General features: G+C 38.8%; 1 protein-coding gene across 1 annotated transcript in view; it reads right to left on the reverse strand.

The window, feature by feature from the left end:
- The window catches only part of scn8ab (sodium channel, voltage gated, type VIII, alpha subunit b), a 45,328-nt gene that overhangs the window by 13,144 nt on the left and 11,121 nt on the right, over window positions 1–21,063 (reverse strand). Inside the window, exons 2-20 of the mRNA XM_088005559.1 lie at window positions 20,341–20,459; window positions 19,127–19,216; window positions 18,910–19,038; window positions 16,477–16,568; window positions 13,483–13,704; window positions 13,016–13,079; window positions 12,601–12,742; window positions 11,572–11,778; window positions 11,207–11,488; window positions 9,979–10,302; window positions 8,947–9,079; window positions 7,737–7,975; window positions 6,009–6,182; window positions 5,479–5,835; window positions 5,217–5,390; window positions 4,083–4,373; window positions 2,193–2,310; window positions 1,328–1,482; window positions 387–560 (exon numbers count right to left, since the gene is read on the reverse strand). Coding sequence (XP_087861685.1) covers window positions 387–560; window positions 1,328–1,482; window positions 2,193–2,310; window positions 4,083–4,373; window positions 5,217–5,390; window positions 5,479–5,835; window positions 6,009–6,182; window positions 7,737–7,975; window positions 8,947–9,079; window positions 9,979–10,302; window positions 11,207–11,488; window positions 11,572–11,778; window positions 12,601–12,742; window positions 13,016–13,079; window positions 13,483–13,704; window positions 16,477–16,568; window positions 18,910–19,038; window positions 19,127–19,216; window positions 20,341–20,459 — 3,486 coding nt within the window. The remainder of the gene's footprint in view (window positions 1–386; window positions 561–1,327; window positions 1,483–2,192; window positions 2,311–4,082; window positions 4,374–5,216; window positions 5,391–5,478; window positions 5,836–6,008; window positions 6,183–7,736; window positions 7,976–8,946; window positions 9,080–9,978; window positions 10,303–11,206; window positions 11,489–11,571; window positions 11,779–12,600; window positions 12,743–13,015; window positions 13,080–13,482; window positions 13,705–16,476; window positions 16,569–18,909; window positions 19,039–19,126; window positions 19,217–20,340; window positions 20,460–21,063) is intronic.

The raw sequence follows: 21,063 nt of genomic DNA on the forward strand, positions 1-21,063 counted from the left end.
TATACTTTACACTTCTGTGTTACATTAACACGTTCATAGTGTTAACTTTTGACAATATACACTAGTTGGTGGGTAGATTAACACTGAAGTGTGTTTGATTTCAACTACTGAGAGTGTTGATTCAACTCTATCACAAATAACACTTTCAAAAGTGTAACTTCTACTCCATCCAGAGTGGACCAATACAGACACTTTCAAAGTGTTGAATTTAACTCTGTAGGAGTTGATGGAACACTTCCAAGTTTGCTGTGTAACTGAATTTATAATGTGAAATATTGTTATAATCTTAAACTAACCCATGATATGCGTTTTCTGAAATCCCCTCGTGGTGGAGATTAAAAAATGAACTGGCTTAACATCACCAGATAGAATATAAGTGTACTTACATCCACAATGAAGAAGTCCAGCCAGCACCAGGCATTAGTGAAGTACTTGACAAAGCCGTAGGCCACCCATTTCAGCAACATCTCCAGGATGAAGATGTAGGTGAAAACTCGATCGGCGTAATCTAGAATGATGCGCACCGTCTTCCTCTGTTCAATGTACACATCCTCAAAGGCCTGAAATGCAGCAGAATCACAGTGGACAGAAGATTAATTGTGAAAACCATTTCCTGACATTTGTATTTGTATTGAACTTGAGTGCTGAGGGAGCTTGTTTAATCTTTCTGACCAAAGAAAGTGTAAAGCAAAAAAAGAGCATTTAGGGTGCTACTTGTGCACAATGACACAACAAAAGCTATTAAATAAATACTGCGGTAGATGCAACTTCCTGTCCTCCAGTCATCAACTGGGTAAGTCAAGTTACTGGTTTTAACTTGAACCTGACATTGGAGACAAATCTCTGTTTTCAATAAAAGCAGAAGCTTTACACAACATAAAAATAATAAAGAGAAGGGAGATAAATAAAAGATGAGGACTGACAAGTCTCTGCATGACATGTACTCCAGAGGCCTTTTTTTTCCCCTTCAGAAAGCTGTAAACCTAAGGTGAAACTTCTTGGTTAAAAGGTTGGTGCATTACAGCACTTTGCCATCCATTAAGGACTATAACATCAAGAGGAGCTGCAGCAAACAAGCAAGAGACGTGGATGCTCCCTTGCATCTTTAGAGGCCAGTGATATTCACCACACATAAATGAACGTGTATTTATGCACTTATCATTGCTATCTACTTCCCCAGCTCTTTCTTACACCCATATTAAAGTTTAATATAAACCGGCAACTAACTATGTCTGATTCACTTCATAATAATCTATGCTATCAAATGTAATCTTTGAGTACTTTTAGGAGATGAAAAGGACCTTGGAGGGTGTGTTTGTGCTTTTACCAGAGCTCCACTGCTGAGGAGGATCATGAAGATGATGAGGGTCTCAAACCAGTTGTGCTCCACTATCAGGTAGCAGGTCTTCCTCAGGAACCACCAATGCTTTCCCCATCCGTGAGTGATGGGAACATCGCAGCACTTGTATTTGGCCACACACTCTGCGTGATTAATGAAATATCTCAATATATATATATATATATATATATATATATATATATATATATATATATATATATATATATATATATATATATATATATATATATATATATATATATATATCATTTATAGCAGTTATAACATTTGCTTTATTTTGTGGTTGATAAATTACTGAAAAATAAAAACAGAAGCATAAACATGTATTTATTTACATATTTAATGTAAGTATTTGTATGTAAGATTTTTTTTATTACTATTTCAAATGCCCTATTATGTACAGCTTTGGTTAATACAGCTAGAAACGAGTGATCAGGTCCGAAATCTGGGAGTAGTGATGAAGTCAGACCTGAATATTCAGAGACACATAAAGATAGCTACAAAGTCGGCCTTCTATCACCTGAAGAACATTTCCAGGATTAAAGAGTAAAGCGAGATCCAGAGGAACTCATCCATGTGTTTATCTTAAGTCTCATTGATCACTGCAATCCAGAATGCTCTGCATCCAGGAAGTTAAACCCAGTTCTAAAGTCTCTACACCGGCTCCCTGCAGTTCAGGGAAGAAACTTTAATATACTGTTGCTAGTTTATAAAGCACCACCGCACATTAAAGATCTGCTGCTGTTGTGTCAACCTTCCAGACTTTCATTTTCTTTAAGGTTTTGTTTCACATCTGAACCACAAAGTCTGATAGAAGCTGAGCGTCACGTACCGTCAGTCCAGCAGGCATCAGGATCAAGATACTCTTCCACGACTTCAACCACCGCCACCTCCTCTACGTCAGGCTTGATGTCTATCGTGCTGCCCTCAGATGAACTGGTGTCATCCAACTATGACAAAAAACATCAACCCATTCTTTAAAACACAAGCTCAGCTAATTGATTCGATACAGAAGATATATTATCTGCCACACAGCAGGGGAACAATACTTTTACGTACTACTTCCCAATTGTCTCAATATGCAACTGTGCTATTAACAGTTTTCTAGTAAAGTTTAAAAAATAACAATCTGTGTATAAATGTAAACATAAATCATGATTGTATTGCTACTGATGCTCATTTCTATGTTTATAAAAATCCAGATCTGTAAGCAACGAATGACTCATTTGCTATGAAGTAATGGACTAAACTGTAAAAGTTAACCAAATAAAAACAAAAGAATATCAACAATGAGACTTTCAAATATATAGTTCTGTTAGCTGCTAACAGTTTTTCCTCTGCTAGCAGCTCCATCTCCTCTGCAGGGCGTTCTGTTTCTGCATGCTGTGCAGGGAGGATGAGTTGAGGTGACTGATGGTATAAGAACCAGCTGCAGGAATAATCGTGATGCAGCTGCATAATCTCAATTTGTCCCACTGTGAACCAAATGAAGGTGACCTGCATATTATAAATGCCTACAGGTTTTAGGCCTGGTTTTTGCTGTTTGTACATCATAACATACAGATGGCAGTATTTCAGCATCAGGCTTGCTCCCTGTCTGTCTCAGGCTTTTTTTTTTTTTGCTTTGTTTGCATACTCAGCATTTCTGTTCAGTGTAACAGCATTCCTGTCTAAATGGATGCTCTGAAATGTCACGCCAGCTTTGTGTTTTCATCTACAAGTCGAGACCAACTCTGCAGACCTTGGATAAAATTTTGACAAATGTGATATTTTCTCAGCAATGCACAGAGAAATCACCTGATCAATGATCAGCTTGATTAAGCTTGACCGGTGACATACTGATTGGAAACTCAAAAATAAACGTTTTCTCCAATAATTTATTCACCACACATGTGGAAGTTGTTCCTGAGAAAAGAAGCTATTTATAAGACCAACAAGGTGTTGAAAATATGGTCAGAGGACGCTGAAGGATTGAAATATAATTTCTACACGTAGAAACATGTCTGTGAATCATTCAGATTCCCAATAAGAGCAAGACTTTCACCAGATGACAGTAAGGATAAAGGGGGTCAGGTGAAGTTCCTTTGTTTCATTTTGAGCTTTCAGCCTCTGCTGAGTAAGAAAATTGCTGGATTCTTAAATGTTGGCAACCTTTTGGAAATATCAAACTTAAGCAAACGATCAATAATGTCAAAAATATATACACAAAGAGTGATGGATATGTAATGCTAGCTGGACTAACAGTGCTAATTGCTAAAATAAGATACCGAGGACAGCTTTAAATGACAGTTTTAAATGCGTTTTTATAAAAAATAATCATAAAATTACCTTACAGTGGCTTCCTCTGCTCTTAAAAAAAGAGGAGTTAATGATCGCTCACAGCTATTAGCAGAGCTGTTTTTATACCTCTAATATAATTGTTCTGAGTCAAAAATCAGGCAAAATCATTATTGCCAGGTCTAAGCTTTACAGAAACTCAAAATGAGAACCTTGTTATTTTTCTATTTCAGATTTTTCAGTTTGAAACTATTGAATTCAAAGCTTCAGACAGTTTCATCTACCTGAAAAATCTACTGAACTCTTCAGTAACAAACGTAGCTACTGGTTGTCCTAAAAGACTTTAAAAGTTGTTAAATGACCTCACTGTATACGTTTAGGAGAACAATTCCAGTCTCTCTTGCTGATTTTAGTCTTTTAGTCTCAGCAAGCCTTTTCTACTCACATCTTTGCTGTTTTCCACATCTGATTCGCTGCTGAAGTCCTCCGTATTGAGGTTTTCAAAGTCTGACTCTCCAACGGCGATGGGAACGCACACAGTGAGGTTGGGGTTGTGGATGAAAGACATGTAGTCGTCGTCGATCATGTACTTTCCCACACTGCTCCCGATGCCGCTGGTGGTGCCGTTGCCATTTTTGGGGTAGTCCAGTTCTCGGTTGATTTCAGCAGGGTGGTTTGCTATGCAGTTGAGCTTTTCCTCATAATCCAAAGGCTTCTGCTCGTCCTCTATAGGCTGCTCATCAGGAAGGTAAAACGAGACAAACAAAAATGCTGTCAGAAAACATGGAGGTAGACGATGACGTTGAAATTTTAAATAGCTGCTTTTTCATAGAGCATATTTAAAATATTCAAAAGAAAATGCAGGTTGGGCAGCTGAAATGCCTAGGTACAATGCTAATCAACATGCAGCCAATCCAGAAGCCCCATTAATTTTTCTTGGCAATGATTGGCTGAAATCTCAAGAGTGGATGTGGGGAAGACTGTAAATGCTAGCTTCTGTGTTGTTGCAATAAGGTTTCCTCTTGGTTGTATGAATGCATATTGGGGTATATTTGGTGATTCAACTATTAAAATAGGCAGTAAAAAGCGTTTTTATGAGGAGTCTCAAGTTTTTGCAGATTTCAGTGTTTTGTGGATGACTGTCGTCCCTGAACCCTCCAAATACTGGGGTAGTTCTGTTCAGGCAGCAAGACTGCAGCTCTCTTCTAAACCGACCAGTGTTTACAACTCTTCAGTAACAAACATAGCTACTGGTTGTCCTAAAAGACTTTAAAAGTTGTTAAATGACCTCACTGTATACGTTTAGAAGAACAATTCCAGTCTCTTTTGCTGATTTTAGTCTTTTTTAAAATCTCCCTAAAGTCACAATTCCAGGACTCAATCAAAGATTACCCAGAGACACTCTGGTTCTGTTACTTAGGCTTATCAATTTTCTTTTATTAATCAATATTTTTAAAATGTCTTTTGTTTCATTTTTACTGACACTTTCTCATGGACAGCCCTTATGAAAATCTTGGCAGCTTTAAAACCATAACTTTTTAAAACCTTTGGCACATGTTGATGCCTAAGCGTCACGTACCTTTTTGAGAACCGTGGCTACCAAGATTCGCATGTTGACTTTAAACCAGGCGATCCCTTTCTTGATGCGGGCAACAGCGAGTTGGAGGTTGTTGGGTTCTCCGTCGTCATCGGTGGCAGCCAGGTTGTCTGCACTGAACGAGCTCAGCAGCAGAGCCAGAAACAGGTTCAGCACCTTACAGGGAAACACAAAGCGCCCTCTGAAACCTCAGAGCTTAGTGTACACGAGCTACTATGATCGTGTGATTATTTTTTTTTCTTACCACCAGATTTCCAATGACCATAACCATCATGAAGACGATAATGCACATGGCTTGTCCTGCCACCTCCATGCAGTCCCACATTGTTTCAATCCACTCTCCACACAGCACTCTGAACACGATCAGGAAGGAGTGAAAGAAGTCGTTCATGTGCCAGCGTGGGAGTTCGCAGTCCAACGCGATCTTGCACACACAGTCCTTGTAGCTTTTTCCAAACAGCTGCATTCCCACCACGGCAAAGATGAAGACAATGATGGCCAACACCAAGGTCAAATTACCCAGAGCTCCCACCGAGTTTCCAATGATCTTAATCAGCATGTTTAGTGTGGGCCACGACTTGGCCAGTTTGAACACTCTTAACTGTAAACAGAAAACAGGTATTAATTGGTTTTAATTTGAACTCATTTAGAACATATCAGCTAAGCTAGATCAAGTCAGAGTTTAATCCTAAACCTGAGCATCACGTAACAGAAATCTGATGATTGCATCTCATATTTCTGTAGCATTAAAACGAGACACGAGTTTTCGCTTACCAATCGGAAAGACCTGAGAACTGAGAGTCCCTCCACGTCCGCCAGCCCCAGTTCAACCAAACTCAGGGTCACGATGAAGCCGTCAAAGCAGTTCCAGCCTTCCTGGAAGTAGTAGTAGGGGTCCATGGCTATGAGCTTGGCAAACATCTCGCCAGCAAAGATGCCGGTGAAAACCTGCAGGGGGAGACCAATTTTAAAAGAGATGCCAGTGAGACTCAGGAGGAAAATATCACTTCACTGCTACTCTCATGTTGAAGCAGTGATCTATCAGCATTACATAGCGTTGAGATTTGCAATATCTTAACACTTCACTCGGCATGCCTGGTGCTCGACACGGCTCAGATGTCATGGTAGATAAACTAACTTTCTGATTTATTTAACTGATAATTATTTGACAGTTTCTCTTTAAAACGTTAAGCTCTTATTCACAGACGTTAATTGTTAAGTAAGTTCTGTGTTTTAGAAAAAAACCAAGATGGTAGTATTATGGCAAAAGAAACTTACTCTATCCTAATGTGATAACAGACTGTAAATGTTGCATCCTTGATCGTATTACACACAGTATGCTTGATAGTAGGCTTGATATTTCATAAAAGACACTTTATTTTTTTCACTTCATGTTTGTAGCCAAGACAAAGAACAGTGAAACAGCAGATTAAAATGCATTTCGGTATTTCCACTGTATAAATTTAGCATGTAATTGTTTAATCACAGTTTTAATAAATAACGCTATGAGATCTGGGTCGGGTGACACTTTGTGATTACTGTGATGGTGTAGGTACTTTTCTACCTTTAAAAACAATGTACCTCACAAGAAAAAACTTTAAAGTGGCAATCAATAAATGTGCAGTCAGTTTAAAACAGATTTAAGTGCGTTAAACATGAGCAATCTTGAAACTTTAACACCTTAAATTACAGCCAGTCGCTATAAAATATATGTAAAGAAGACTTTACATATATTAGACGTATGTACAAACTTCTTTACGCTTTGCTAAAAGTGGTAGTGATGATAAACCTCAAAAGATGTCATGTAAATTATCTTTGCACAACCCCAACTAGCTTGCTTGCAATGACCTTAAAATGTATTACTGTTAAAACCTTAACTCTGTGCAATTTTTAAATGCCGGCATAAGGTCAAAAACTCTGCACATTCACCCACCCGACAGCTAATCATGTGTCCAGTCAGTGCTGCAGAAGACACCCAGTGATTCACACTGCACCATCCAGCTTCTAATGCAGGGTGAATTAAATTCCTGTTTCACTTTGGACAGCTACCAATGCTTATGACCTCATTTCCTGTCTCAGTGCTGACGCAGAGTGAATACTGCTGCGCTACAGTGTTTTTGGCTGGACTCAGCCAAATCAAAATGTCTTCTTGTTTGGCATGTTCACTGCTGAACCGTGTCGAACCACATCTACGTACGTCTTCAGGTGGAAGGAAGTGTGCCAAAAATATGAGACGTTTCCCGTATTTGTCAAAGCACAGACTTTGTGTAAGAAAAGTGAACTAAAAGGTGGTGATGAGACTGCAGGGCTGACTTAGATGGCAACATTAAAATGGAAATAAATATTTAATGAGATTTCCATCTGATAACTCTATGTGGTCAGTTTGAGTTCTTAAGTGCACATGCGAAATGATGCATTGTTTTGCTTAAGCGGACAAATGTGAAATTCCTCCGTCGCTCCGGCGGAGGAGAAAAGAAGACGGTAAACGTTGTCGTCTCTCACCAGGTTGCCGACGGCCAGGACCTCCTCGAAATGCGGCGTCATCGGGTAATGCTCCATGGCCATGAAGAGAGTGTTGAGCACGATGCAGATGGTGATGGCCAGATCCACAAACGGGTCCATGACAATCAGATAGACGATGTGCTTGATTTTTAGCCAGATGGGGCAGCATTCCCAGATGAGGAAGATGTTTGCAAACTTGTACCAGCAGGGAGGACATTTTCTTTGAGACTCTTCTAACTCTGCAGGATGAGGAAGAACAGGTATCATGATTAATTTAGGTCATAACTATTATGAAACAGCATATGTCCACGACTCATTACTTGCAAAAGTAATCCTACCACCGATCTTTTTCACCTTTTGTCCCGTTACAAAAGAAAATTTCAATGGATATTGGGGGCGGGGGGGAGACTTTTGATATTCATGTGCACAGTCGCACAGTGAGAGGAGAGTGGTACATTATTTTTTATTTTACAAAAAAGTAACTTCAAAATGCCCCTGTTGTATGCTCAACTCCTGTTGAGTTGTTACTCATTTACATTTGACTGGGCTGGACTTTAACTGGACCATTCTAATACAGAAATACTTTTCTTAGCAGCTACATTGTCTCTCAGGCTTTATGCTTAGGGTTGTTGTGATGCTGAAAGGTGAATCTCTGTATCAGTCTCATGTCTTCTGCAACCTCATGTTTTCTTTTAGCTAAATCCTTCCTCCCATCAGCTTTTACTGGGAAAAAATGCATAGTTTTCGATGTTTTTCAAATAAAATAACTGAAGGGTGGTGTGTATTTGCATCCGGCCCTACTAAATCAGCTATACTGCAACTAAAACTGATTAAAAAGTTTGGGCTCTCGCCATTACGATCAGATTTGTGAAGTGCATGAATAATATTCGTCTCATGAACAATCAGAGCTACTGTGGGGCTGTGAGAGGTTGAGCAGCTAAAACTAAAGCATTTCCTCTGCCTACATCCCCCAGAATGCTGCGGGGTTCAGTGGCATTACTGACTATTTTTTTGGATGTATTTTCTCTTTATATTGATCATGTGTCTATCGTGATATTTACTGATTTATCGCCAAGACCAGCTTAAAATTGTGACATAACAAAATGTGTTCAGGCGATCTAAACACATCCTGATTAAATATACATTTGAAAGCAGGTCATTTTCGCCATTTCTGTGAAAGCATTTTAAGTTTTTTGTGACATAAGCGCACCTTCTATGAGTGTGTTGGTGACCACGCTCATCTGACTGTTGGCACGGTCCTTTCCTTTGAAGGAGGAGTTGAGCTGATCCACAGAAATCATGAGAGAGCCGGAGTGTTTCTTCTTAATCTCCACATCTGTAGTCTGTGCTCAGAGAAAACATGAATGATCGTTTAGAAAAGCATGAGATGTACACAGAAATTGAAAGCAATGCTTCTGAGTTGCCTCAGCCACTAAACGATACCCGTGTTCCACTGAACAGACCAAATAAAGAAAACACAGCCTAGCTCCTCACATCAAATCTGCAGATTACGTTGAACTCGTCCTAATGTCTTTGTAAAATTGAAATGCATGCAGTGGCATGCACGTCATGTCAACAGAGGGGATCTCAAGACATCGTTAAAATCTACACCATGCTAAAATTCAAAAGAGGTAAACAGGTAAGAGCAGGTTGGCTGGCTGAGAGAAGAGGAGGTCTACCATGCGTGCTGCAAGGGGAGAAATATTGTTCCAGAAAAACTGTTTCAAGCTTGTTTGTTGCACCATCCAGGGTTAGGAACGGAGAATAGATGAAGACAGGAGAGGAGGAGGAGGTGAATGAAAGAGAAAGACAGATATGGAGAGGAGAGGGTTGATGAGAAGGAGGATAAAAGCTTAAGAATGGGATTTCTAAGTAGAGACATGAAGGGAAAGTTTCTCGGCAAGAAATGTTCATTTTTGTGAATTTTGTTGACTAGTTCATTAGTTTGGTGAGAAAAGGAGTTTGCAGATATGTTTCTGCTTGTTAGTCATTAAAAAAAAAGCATTAAATCAATCAGAAAGAGTAAGTGGCTCTGCAGGGTGACGTTTTTAAACAGAATCTGATTATAAAAGGAGGCGAAAGGAGAGCTTAGAGTTCAGGAAACAGAGCAACAAGGGGTGGGGGGGGTCTGGGCTTCGAAAGAAGGAGCTGCAGAGATCAGGGCCGTCATCATGCCTAAACCGTATTGGTGTCCCATGGACGTCCTTACACTGTCATCAGTGGCTGCCTTATCTATTTTCACCTCAGGCAGAAGCCGTCTGCCAGGCCCGGGGCCGATGAGCGACACCACGCCGTTGCAGTCCACCGTGCTGTTCCTCTTCCCTCCAGAGTGTGGCGCCAGTGGGTGGATGCGGGACGAGCCCTGGCTGTAGCCGCTGTAGCTGTTGCGACGGTAAGGTATGAACAGCGAGCCTCGGCGGTCTTCGCTCTCCTCCACAGTGCTGTGCTCGTCGTCCGCAAACTCGTTCTCCGAGCCCATGTCCTTGGAGCGGCCCTTGAAGCTGAAGATGCTGCTGCGGCTGTTGTGGCGCGACATGAAGGGCGAGCCGGGGATGCTGAGCAGAGACTGAGGAGAGACAGATTTAAACAAAAAGAAATGGAGGTGTTGAGGTTGCTGAAAACAGCTGGAAAAAATTAGAAAATAAAGACCTAGAATACAGAGTGCAGACAGAGAGACGAGAAGCAAATAGAAGTAAATGATAAAAACCAGGAACTGCTGGAGTTTACGCTGTCACTGCATAAATAATATTTTAAACAATAACAGTAATTTATTCCATGTTTTTGTCTCACATGTGTTTTGTTATGCAATTAACCAGAAATCACTGCTTTCCTAATTGTAATATTTCAATTTTGAGCACATTTTAATTACTTAGCAGATAAAAACCTGAACAGAGTCTCAATGAAATACAAGATTTAGTGATGGGAGAAAAGCAGCTGGTCAAATGCTTGTGTAAAATGACCAAAATACAGTCACACCTCAAAGTATCTGAAGATCTATAATGTATATTTAGTTATTTAGCACAAGTGTATTATTATTTCATCATTACATGCAAATTGATATATTTGTGTTTTTTATTACTGGACTTATAGGGAATAAAAACCTAAAATTCAGTCTCTCAGAAAATATTTTTCAATCTTACAAACCATCAATAAAAATTAAATGTTCGGTTTGGGCCTGCACAGTGGCTGACAGCAGAACTGAAAAGTACTGGAATGAAAAATCACATCAAACTGAATGTTTAGATAATGCATCAGCTTTCCCACCTGGTTAGGACCAAACATCAGCCAACGCAAAATGGCTGCATATCCCCTGTTAAAGAGGAACCTCACAGGTCACTGGACTAGATCAATAATTTAGGACCGAACTGAAGCCGTACACTTCCAACCACTAAAAGCTCGAACGGTTTTCTGACCCGAAGCCATCAAACGGATCGCTTTGCAGAAGCCGACACGTTCTCTTCTGACTGTACCTGGTTCATGATGGACGTCTTCCTGCCCAGTCGGGTTCCTGGGAAGCGGATGGTGCTCTTCTTGCTGCCGTCGTCCGACTCAGACTTGACTACCTTCTCGCTGTCTCCTTTCTCCTTCTCCTGCTCTTTCTGTCGCCATTTCTTCTTGCGATTGCGTCGCTCTTTGGCGCTTTTGGAGCTCAGCTTGGAGACCTCTGAGGAGCTGCGGGACAAGTGACCCCCTTCTACGTCCTCTAACGCAGCCTCTGACACGGTCCCTGCCGATGTGGCCATAGCTGCAGCCTGAAGCAGGAAAAAATAAATAAAATAGCCTCATATTGAAAACAAATCAGATGTTTGCATCTCAGAGGAAAGATGAAGCTTACCTGCGTCTCCTCCTGCTGCTTTTTGAGTTGTTCCAGCATAGCTTTGAATTCAGCCTCTTTTTGCTCAGCCTCCTCCATTGTGGCCTGATTCTGCTCCTCATAAGCCATGGCCACCACAGCCAAGATCAGATTGACCAGGTAGAAGGAGCCCACAAAGATGACCAGCACAAAGAATACCATGTAGGTCTTCCCTGCAGCTCGCAGAGTCTGAGAAAACAAAAAAACACGGAGGTCGATGCATGATTTTATGTTATGGACCAACACAAAGTATAGTCCAAAAATGTAAGAGCGCAGCAAAAAGGAGTCATCATCTTATTTATTTTATTCTTTATAGATTAAACCCTGAAAAGTACATTTGAATTGAGTCCCGTTGGTTCAATACTTCATAAAACGGGAGTTTTATGAAGTATTGAGGTGGGGTTTGCTGTACCATACTGGTCTCAAGCTCCAGTCCTCTAGATCTGGTGTCCTGCAGCTTTTAGGTCCATTTCTGCTTCGGCACACCTGCCTCCAATATTAGCTCATTAACAGAGCTCGACTGCATGGCACCGAGGCCGTTCAGCTATTTGATTCAAGTCCATAGGACAAGGGACACATCTAAAAGCTGCAGGACTCTGGCCCTCGAGGAACGTAGTTTAAACCACTGCCTACCAGATTTGAAAATTGTTCTTCTACCTGTGAGAAAAAGCTGTTCAAGCTCCATCAGGCTGGATGGAAAACATCTGTTCTCATCAGTTTTCATGTCTTGCTACAGATTCTCATTTAGATTCAGATGTACGAGGTGCACAATTAATAGTAGCTTTAATAGGTTGTTAGAACTGAGTTATGGCTCTCTGCAGCTCCTCCAGAGTTATCATAGGTTCTTGATTGATTTGCTGGTTAATCACTCACTTTGCCTGACCTGTCAGGGGAACTCTGTTTAATTATTGGGTGACCTCTGGAAGAAACAGATTGTCAGATCTAAGCAGTGGCACAGAAGATATATTTTATAGAAACGATTTGTGACAAATCAGGAAATCTTCTCCTCACCAGCATGTAGAGATTTTCCCAGAAGTCCTGAGTCATGAGACGAAAGAGGGTGAGGAAAGCCCACCCGAAGCTGTCAAAACTGGTGTAACCATAGTTCGGGTTTCTTCCAGCTTTCATGCACGTGAAACCCTCTGGACATCGTCTGAAAGGAAGTCACACAAATGTAGCTAAAAGAAACTGTTCAAATGAAACTAACTGTTATTTTTAGCATCATCTCGGTGTGGTTAATGTGTACCTCCACATATTTGTGCGATTTTACAGAGATAAAACCGCAATATATGATTAATTGTTCAAAAGGCGACATATAATTTATTCAAGTTTTAGATTAATTTTGCAATAAAAAAATCTATTAAACTAATTCCATGAACAGAGACAGAAAATATCCATCATGAGCTCAAATTAAATCGCAACTCACCCTGAGTCTGAACTGTTTCCACACAGCAGAGCGTCCAGAGCACCGGGCAGGAAGTAGAAATTTGCTGCAGAAAAGCAAAGCAGGACAGTCACTTTCACTCATCACTGCCTAAAGGATAAATTAGTCAGTGTTTATGTTTATGTTTCGTAAAAGCAAGATGAAAAAATATTGAATTTCAGTACTAGGAGTCTCAAACATGTCTAATTTATTTTCTATTCAAAATTCCAAATTTGTAAAACTCAAATTCAGAGAGACTTCTCTGCTAGTTTTTCAAAATATTAATGACAAAGTTTCCAATGAATTAATATTTCTGCAGTTAGGCTGATATGAAACGTGTAATAAACACACAAATAAAAAACTAAAGTTGAATGGATGGATTTTTACAGAAACTTGCACATATCTTTTCACGCTAGACTTGCAGACTGCACGAGCCCCCAGTTTAACCAAGCGTCAGGGGTCATACTCACAGTCGTTATAGATGTATTTGTTCCAGTCGAAACCTCGGCTGCCGTTCTCCAGGTACTGCTCGGTCATGTTGATCGGCCAGAAGACGCACTTGTTCCGGAGGTTCCCCATGAACAGCTGCAAGCCGATCAGCGCAAAGACGCTGAGACAGAAGACGGTCAGGATCATCACATCCGACAGCTTCTTCACAGACTGGATCAAAGCACCCACGATGGTCTTCAGGCCTGTTCACACACAAACAACACACACACACACCCACAGATGTGCACAAATGCACAAACATGGAAACGGGCCGCCTCACACATTTACACCATTGCACAGATTCACACGCAAACATGAAGGAAGGAGGAGAGTAAGAAAAAGAAACGACTATTTTCTGTTCTTCTGGGATCAGGAAAATGATCCCAAACGCATAAAAACTGTCACGAACAGACAGACTAAAATCTGGAATGAGCCTAACTCCACTTTCCTAAAAAATTGTGGATGATGCTTAAAAGTAGAGGGAAAGCAACAAGTTTAAATGAACACCAGATTAAAAGGGGTCAAAGCTCACAGTAACTTATAACTCAACTGAATGCTAGGAAGTGTTATGACATTCACGCTGATGATGAATGTTCAAACGCCTCTGAGTGACAGTACAGCCTCGTCAAACTCAGTCTTCTGTGGCGTTGCCACTAGCCTGCTCAACAGTGATTAGAGCTCATCACTGAAGTGTCACTTCAGATAAGAAACTGCAGTAAAAAAGGTAATGAAAGATAAGTACGGTGTAATTAATAAGCTCCTTCAACAGAATAGTCTGCCGGAGCTGGAACACCAGCAGGATCTCTGAGTTCAAATGAATTAAGCTGTTAACATAAAGAGCATCTGAACAGCAGCTAAATTAAGGATGCAATAAATACACTTTTTTTTTATTGTTTTTGTTTATGGTCATGTTTCTGATTTTTGCAAATATTTTAACATGACTAATAATTACAATATGGAGTAATTTATTGATCAGCGCAGATTGAGCAAAAGAAAATGAAAACATGCGTTTCGGAGTTTTAAAATGTTTTATTTCATAATAAAACTCTTTTAAGATTTTATAGTATATACAGAATATTGTATTGCAATACTTTCAAGAAGATATTTGAAAACTATCACAGCAAATACTGAAGTCTTGTGGGATTTTTCCATCAGAGAAATATGCACACGTGTAAACAGATTTCAAGAAATAAAAAAGAGTAGATGAACATGGCAACTCGAGGAAGATTTAAACAGAAGAGGAACGATTTTAACTTCATCAGTGGAAAAATCCCAAACCAACTTCAGGAAGCATTATGCACATCATATTAAACACAGTACATATATAGTAAAAAAGTGCAAACGATGCACAGATGCAGGTTTACGCAGGGAAGCAAGAAATGAAGAAGATGACGAAAAGACATGCACAAAGGTTTAGCTTCTAGGAGCTCTAGAGTTGGGGTTTAGGGTCAATGAGAGGAGGCATGCAGGTCATTTAAACGCCAAGGCTGAGGGAAATGGCCACGTCAGTATAAATAGTACTAAGCAAAATGATGAAATTATTCTAAATGAAAGAAGACTAACTTTTATCCCGCCTTCTTTTCTTATTCTGAGTGCTCTTTGCCCACATTTAGGATGCTGAAGAGGGAATATCCACTGTTTAATGACACATTTTTGCACTATTTTCCCCCCTTATATATATATATATATATATATATATATATATATATATATATATATATATATATATATATATATATATATATATATATATATATATATACAGAAAATGTCAAAATTATTTTATATTATTTATTATTATTATTTACTGAGGTTATTTTTGTCAGATTTAATTGTTTTGGAGGATATGATATGTGTCAAAAAACAAAGAAGAAGTCTGCATGGAGAACATCATCCTGAAATATTCAGATTCAACTGAAGTAACTCCTTGATGGGTGGATGCCGTTTCACTATTTTCACAAGCAGTTTGCAATGTTAAGTCAGAGGTTTTGCTCTCAGTCTGTTTCTTTGTTGTTGTTTTGTTTATTCCCAGTGCCTTAACGGCTGGTTCTGTAATTGAATTATTGCCAACATCTGGTGAGACAAAAGCTCTGACTGCAAGGAAACGATACAAATCTAAATTATGTGGAGGATTTGCATAATACTGCTTATTTAACACATTTATATGATGTGATTATTGTAAAAATAATCTATAACTCAGTATGGACTTAATGAAAATGTAATTAAAAAATAAATCAATGACCCCCGAATTGGATTTGAACAGCGAGTTTCAGAGGTTCATGCAGCACAGGCCTGGCAGTCTTACAGGATTAAACTGTTTACATGACAACAAAAGGCGGTACCGTTGGAGTTTGGACACAAACCCAATCTGTGCAAATAGCAGATGATAGATTTCCCCCCTCGCACATATTTCTCACCTAATATGTACTTATTTAAAAAAAAACAAAAAACTTATTGAACATTAAGGAAATACAATAAAACTTTTCTGGCAAATAATCCCAGAGTTTTGTTCATTTCTAGAATCACTTCCACTTCGGAGCAATCCAAACATTTTAAGAGAGATGCAAGTTTTTTACAGTCATAGGGAAAAGAAAATAAGTTCCGTTTTCATTTCTGAGGGTTTACATATTTTTCATATCTCTAGAGTTTTTGGAGTTTGCTTATTTCCTCACAAAAACTTCTACTTGGGCAAAAATATGTGTTTTGTGCGGTTTTACACATTTTAATTTGGATTTTTGAACCTGATACAAACCGGATCATATCAGGTTCAAACCGGTAATTGACTCTTTTCACTATGACGGTACATTTGTCCTCGGGGTAATCCTACAAAACATGTAAGCCCACAAGACTGCCTGCAGACTGAGCCAATCAAAAATGCTCCACATTTTTGATTGCAAAGAAAAAAAAAAAAGGAGATACACAAAGAAAAACATCTAATTTTAGGATCAGCCTTAGTGTTTAAATGGGAGTCTCACCTGGAATGACAGAAATAGTTTTCAATGCTCGGAGAACCCTGAACGTTCTCAGCGCCGAGACATTCCCAAGGTCCACAAACTCTGTTATATATCTGCAACAAGGTAGGATGACACACAGAACAGAACCCTATGATACACAACACACACGATAACAACACACACGAATGATTGTGCAAGAACACGACACCAGCACCACCACCGAAGACCGGGAGGGGACACAGAGGCTGAACACCTGTCCGCCCAGTGAGAGGAGGACGGAGGAGGAAGAGGAGGAGGAGGAGGAGGAAGAGGAGGGAGTGAAACACAACCACGACTAACATGAAGCCCCGTGGGTCGCCCTCCCGCAAGACAAACACCTGCCTTACCTGGAATAACTGAAATAGTTTTCAAAGCCCTCAGAACCCTGAACGTACGCAGAGCTGACACATTGCCTAGGTTTACAAACTCTGTTATATACCTGCAAGGTGGATCAGATACAGTCACTCAGGAGTTATCCAGGTTAGAGGAAGAGGAAAAAAAGTTGCAAAGTATTTTAGTGAGCATGGCTAACGAGACGGGACTGAATGCCCTGGAAAAAATAATTTAATCTAATTTAATTCATAAGGTCATCCAATCAGTCAAGACTACGACAATAGATTGGTTTGTGTGAAGTGGCATTTTGAGAAGTACCTATGAGTCGTCAGGGTTTTTTTTCTTGAAGTGGAAAACATATTTCATGTTAGGAAAACAGGAAGGAAATGTGATGATAGCTTCTCAGAGCAGAGCATCAGGCCGATAAAACGACAGAGATTATATGTTTTTTGGGGGGGGCGGAGTTTAGAGAGCAAGGTGTGATTATGCAAGAACTTAAAAACAGTGTTAATGTTTACATCGCTGCTATACTGTAGGTACAACACTGACTCTCTCTACTACTCCACACAACCCCTCTGCAAAAGTTTACGCCACCAGCTAGAAAATCCCCAGATATACAGAAAATATATAAGTATTAAACTTAAAAAGCTAAGGGGGGATTTAACCAGCCTAAAAACATTTTTTTTAAATAATAGCTTCAACTGTAATATAACATAAGCAAATTTATGATGTATGCTCATCACTTAAGCCGACTAAATTATCTTTTATCTACAGTTTATTCTAGTTATTTCTCTGTTTTGATATTAAACTACAATAACAATGTAATATTCTGAATTAATTAATTTTGAATTAATCAAAGAATACTCGAAATATACAGTGTCATGATAAAGTGTTTGCTTTTTTTTGTCACACTTAAATGACCCATCAAACAAATTTTAATGTCAGACAAGTATAATCAAAGTAAATAAAAAAAAAAACACTTTTCAATTTTTTTCCAAATGTATCCAAACTCAACACTAACGGGAAGCATATTGCCCATCTCCTCTTGAATGGACACTAATTTATGCATTTTTACCCAACATCATTTAAACAGAACATGTTTGGCAACATGAAATGGGTTACAAAATCTAAAAAAAAAAAAAATTCTGCCCCAATTTGAAGAAAATCAAGAACAGGTACGAAACAAAAATCATTTTAAAAGATTTTAGTCCAACGAACCACAAGGGGAGGAAACATGGAGAAGTCGCCAGCCTGATAAAATGACTCCAACAGCGCATCAACAACTAGAACCTGGAGAATCACCTGAAGCAATGCAGACCTGGCACGCCTCAGTTAGTTTATGATTCAAAATAAGAAAGAAAAAAATGGGTTGATTTCTAAGGTCAAAACCAACGCCGACCAAAAACAGAAGACACAGACCCATCTCACATTTACCAAAAAAACATTTTGATGATCCTCAAGACTTGAACTGACCAGACAAAAATCAAACTCTTTGGATCAGTCGCACACTAACGACGCATTTCAGAAAAAGAATAACCTGCCAGGCTCAGAGGGCAATTACTTTTGAATAATGTTCATTTAAACAAATCATAATTTAAAATCTTCATTTGGTGTTTATTTCTGCAGTGACAGAATATGAAAACACCTAAGAGGTATTTATACTTTTGCAAGACACTGTGCATTTTAAGTTAAGGTATATAGGCTTTAATAATAATACACCTTCTCTGTAAGTCATTTTGATACGGCTTCGGCATTATACTGCGACTTTACAAGAGCAGTTATCCACTAATGCTGCAAAAGAAACAACAGGATCCTGGGATGCACTGCAGCAGCTGCTCATGTTTGAAGCTACACTTTAAATATGCAAGTATTAAGAGTACAAGAAATGTTTTCACTGCTATTTTCAGTAGATCTGCTGCAATTTTATCACTAAGGCGGATCACGGATAATTTACACGTTGCGTTTATGTGCTGGTTTATGCAACTAATGAGTTTTCTTGTAATGTTATCGTAAATCATTTTAACACGCAGCTACACCTCTTTTTATGTAAATAAGACAAGTATCACATAAACGTATACTTACGCCATTGAAATGACCATGAAGTCCAGCCAGTTCCATGGATCTCTGAGAAACGTGAAGCCGTCGATGGCAAAACCTCGGGCAACGATTTTTGTGAGCGACTCGAACGTGTAGATACCCGTGAAGGTATACCTGAGGGAGAAAGTCCAGTGGGGAGTGAGGAGCAGCGACAGGATGCAGATCTGCAAGTAATTTGGGGAAAAGTATACTGCATACTTACTCTACTTGTTTGGACCATTCTGGCGGGTCACTAAATGTCATGAATATACAGTTGGTCAAAATGGTACACATGATGATCATGCTGAATAACGTGGAAACACAAATGTTAAGGAAAACCTTGAACAGTGCGCACATAAAACAGCAAGATGCGTTCAATCTTTTTGAAAGGTGGGAATAAAGACGGTAAGGTGATTTAGAAAAACAAGAAAATAATAATTATTATTATCATTAGTTAACCTGTACATCTTCAAGTGAAGACGACACAATGTAAGTTCTTCTCAAGAGGAAATGTGAAAGAGAAATAACAAATTTACGTCACAGCAGAATATGAATAGATGTTTCATTATTAAGAAAGAAAAGGAGTCACATCAATAAAAGGTACCATCTTCTAATTGAGGAATATATGATCATTTTACACAAATAAACCTTTAATATATTGGATTTGTTGAGCTTTGTGCAGTTGAATATGTGGGAATCAATCCAACTAATTTCCTTTCGAGCTTTAAGAGGCTCAGTTATCTAATGAACACAAATCTACATAAGAGTGGAAAAACATTCCTCATCAGTAAAGGCGCACTTCTGTTCAAAAGTCACGAATCACTGAGAAATATTTCTGTTTTTCATGGAAAATGACATGAAATCCTGTCAGTGTTAGAAATTCAGAGTGCAATGGCAATTATACAGTTCCATTAGTTCCTTAAACTTTAAAGCTTAGTTACAAAACATATTTTCTCTGAAATTACAACCCCAGCAGATCTCAAACATTTTAGATGTAGATTCCTCAAGGTAATCTGATGGATTTTCTGCAGCATCTCAAACAGGACAGATTATGTTGAATAACAGCTTAAAGGAGGCGCATTTGTCGAGGCAAAAAATTACAGCATCCCTGAAACGATGACCTAACATCATTTTTATTACTACCTGTACATACTCATAAAGCTTTGACAATTGCATTTGAGTTAGTCACTTAAATAATTTTGTGAGACGGTGATAAAAGACGCCAATGAGGAAAGCGATCGGTTTCAGTGATCGATTACGACTTTAATTGATCAATCAGACAACAAAGTCTGAAGTTTAACATTAAATGATGGTCAAGTTGAAACTCCTGAGCAAAACATTTCACGAAAAACGTCTCAAAGTCTCATATTATGTCGCTCCTTCAATTTCTTTTATTATTTGGTCCGAGCACACGACATCAGGAACTTGAAAGGATATGAATGTATCAAAATCTTTATAGCTATTCGCCTAAATGGATTAAAAGGGCTTATGATGTACAAGGAGGGTGTGGCACTGAAGCGGAAGATTGTTTTCCCCTTGTTTAGGACTATAAATGTCTGTGGAGAGAAGAGAGAAAGAGAAGAGATGAAAGTTAGTCAAATATTTGATCCGTGTCCTGAAAAACTTTCTGACGTCTCGCTTTAAACCAGGAAATTATTCATGACTTAGGGAACTTTTGTCATAGAGCTAAGATTAGTAATATCACTGCCATGTTAAACTCAAGACTAAACATCATATGAAAATTATTGTATATATATGTCCCACTCAAATGATCATCAAACTCATTTTAAGTCAAACAATGGCATGGTGATGAAATACCAAAAGCAGTTTTCTTACTTATTTTTTATGAAGCTTTTCATTATTATTATTATTATTATTATTATTATTATTATTATTATAATTATTATTTGCATCCTTATGCAATTGTTCCTTTTTAATATCAAAATTGTCTAGTTGTGGGAGCAGTGTCTTCCTTGTTTCTATAACCATTTCATTTTTCCCATTTTGGCCCTTTTGCGATCTCAGTTCAGATGAGAGTTTTTCCATAAATCTAATTCCTCAATGCACAGCCACTGCTCCAATGTTGGACGTTCCTCTTCATCCCATAATCATGTGATGGATTTTTTTACTTGTTTTTTTTTTTGTGCCAAGTATTTATCG

Source organism: Poecilia mexicana, unplaced genomic scaffold (genome assembly GCF_051168715.1).
Source record: "Poecilia mexicana isolate PSO_F unplaced genomic scaffold, ASM5116871v1 scaffold_5, whole genome shotgun sequence".
In the NCBI taxonomy this organism is placed as follows: Eukaryota; Metazoa; Chordata; class Actinopteri; order Cyprinodontiformes; family Poeciliidae; genus Poecilia; species Poecilia mexicana.